General features: G+C 39.1%; 1 protein-coding gene across 3 annotated transcripts in view; it reads left to right on the top strand.

The window, feature by feature from the left end:
- LOC138013466 (heparan sulfate glucosamine 3-O-sulfotransferase 2-like) overlaps nucleotides 1–2,077 on the top strand; it is a 17,442-nt gene extending 15,365 nt beyond the window's left edge. For all 3 annotated transcript variants that reach the window (XM_068860583.1, XM_068860655.1, XM_068860702.1), the window contains one exon: nucleotides 551–2,077. In XM_068860583.1, coding sequence (XP_068716684.1) covers nucleotides 625–1,554 — 930 coding nt within the window. In that variant the 5' untranslated portion in view covers nucleotides 551–624 and the 3' untranslated portion in view covers nucleotides 1,555–2,077. The remainder of the gene's footprint in view (nucleotides 1–550) is intronic.
- The last annotated feature ends 375 nt before the right edge of the window (nucleotides 2,078–2,452 follow it).

Genomic DNA, 2,452 nt, shown 5'->3' with positions numbered 1-2,452 from the left:
AGGACGAAATTTAACCAAATTATATTTATCAAAATTGAGAGTTAATTTATTTTCTAACAGCCAGTAACAAACATTATCTTGTTCTGTGTTTACGACACTTTCTAAGGATTTCAAATTTTTATCTGCAGAAAGCAAGTTTTTGTCATCGGCAAACAGGAAGAGACGTTTGGATATCATTGATACACAATAGGAATAGGAATGGCCCGAGAACCGAGCCTCGGGGTACGCCACAAACTACAATAGGCGTAATAGTGGAATAATAAAATGAAGAAATGTACCAAAATTTATGGTTATTTTTGCAGCATGGTTACGTTTTCCTCGCTGAAGCCGTAATCTTCTTTTGTGGCATTGCAATTTCTGTAGCCATGATCGTTGCTTAGCTGCCAGCCAATTATTATTTGTAAAATACTAGCATGGATCATAGATGTCAAGAATTTATATTCAAAGTACCATTGTGATTGTCTCTCCTGTTTTGGTCTTGTTTGGCCGCTTTTGCCGCTTTGGAAACTTCTCTTGCTGGCCTTTCTAACCTGTTTTTATATTTCCACAGAGCTTTTGACTGATCTCGTGCCATTGAAAGAAGGAATGTCTCCTGACTCTTTGGCTTAACTACTACAGAATAGCATGGAACTGTTCAAACGTTCAAAGTGTTTAGCCATTATTGCCATTCTGTTCGTGTTTACCATTTTCTCAGTTTACTGGATGAATTGGTTTGCCAACTCAGCAGAAAAATTACGGCATGAGCGTGGTGTGAATGCAAACTTCATAAGCCGTTTGCCAAAAGCAATCATCATTGGCTCAAACAAGTCTGGTACCAGAGCACTGCTTGTTTTCTTGAAAATACACCCAGACATTAGAGCCTGCCCATATGAGGTTCACTTCTTTGACCAAGACGAGAATTATTCGCGTGGACTGGAGTGGTATAGACAGAACATGCCAAAATCTTTGCCACATCAATTGACCATAGAAAAAACACCAGCTTACTTGCTAACAGAAATTGTCCCAGAGCGTGTTTTCAATATGTCCAAAGGTGTCAAACTACTGGTGATTGTTCGAGATCCTACTGAAAGAGCAATTTCAGATTACACTCAGTTGTCATTGAAATCCACCTCGAATCCTCTGCCACCGTTCGAAGAATACGTTTTGAAGAATGAGAATGTGATCAACAAAAATAAAAGTATTGTGAAATCTGGAGTTTATATTAGATATTTGAAACACTGGATGAAATTTTTCCCACTCTCTCAAATACACTTTGTCAGTGGAGAGAACCTCATCAAGAACCCAGCTGCAGAGTTAAAACTAGTTGAAAAGTTTTTGAACTTAAGACCTGTGATAACTGAAAAGAATTTTTATATCAATAAGATAAAAGGATTTCCCTGCTTTATTGGAAAAATTGGACTGCGTGGAAAGAAAAAAACAGGCTGTCTTAAAGATGTAAAAGGTAGAAAGCACGTCCAAGTGCGGAAAGATGTGCGAACACTGCTCCAGAACTACTACCAACCATATAACCAGGAACTATACAAAGTTGTAAAGCGCAATTTTCACTGGCCTTAATATGCGGCGAATGTGAACCGCATCTCCTTTGCTTTCAAAACAAGCCTATTACAAGTATATACCTAACCTATTACAAGCCTATTACAAGTATATACCACTCAAGAAAACGAGCACTGTGATTGGTTGATACTTGGTCACGTGCCCCCGATCAAATTCAAAGATATCCCGACCAACCCGACCGGGATTGACCGGGATACCATCCGCGCACCAAATACAACAGCACATAATCAGTGCATGACTAACTTCGAAATGGCATGATCTTCAGCACGTGCTCACTTCAGCGTCAAGCGGGGGCGTATGGAACGCCAACACTGTCTTATGTGAACCTCTTTCATTATATGCGGTGCATTTTACGTTATATGCGGTGCATCTTACATTATATGCGGTGCCTTTCACATTATACTCACTGCATTTCTTATTATATGCGGTACTTTCGTCATTATATGTGGCACTTTTGTAATGATATGCAGTGCTTTCGTCGTTATATGCGGTGCTTTTGTCATTATATGCGGTACTTTTGTAATCATATGCAGTGCTTTCGTCTTTATATGCGGTGCTTTCGTCGTTGGGTTTCGACAAAACACTGACCCCCGGTTAACTGACCCCCTTACTGACCCCCCTACTGACCCCCTAAAAAATCAATGGGAAAATGAATACTGCTTACTTAAGCCTCAACATCCCTTTTTAAACAGCATTGTTCAACAATGTTAAGTCTAAGCACCCATTTTAAAAAGGTTAGTTTTCGATTATTGTTGTGATGGCCGATTACTTCATGTAAGCTAACCTTTTTAAAATGGGTGCTTAGACTTAAATATTGCTGAACAATGCTGTTTAAAAAGGGTTTTTGAGGCTTAAGTAAGCAGTATTCATTTTCCCATTGATTTTATAGGGGGTCAGT

This window comes from Montipora capricornis, chromosome 1 (assembly GCF_036669925.1).
Source record: "Montipora capricornis isolate CH-2021 chromosome 1, ASM3666992v2, whole genome shotgun sequence".
NCBI lineage: Eukaryota > Metazoa > Cnidaria > Anthozoa > Scleractinia > Acroporidae > Montipora > Montipora capricornis.
Note: the sequence above shows the minus strand (reverse complement) of the source record. Positions and strands in the feature narration are given on the sequence as shown.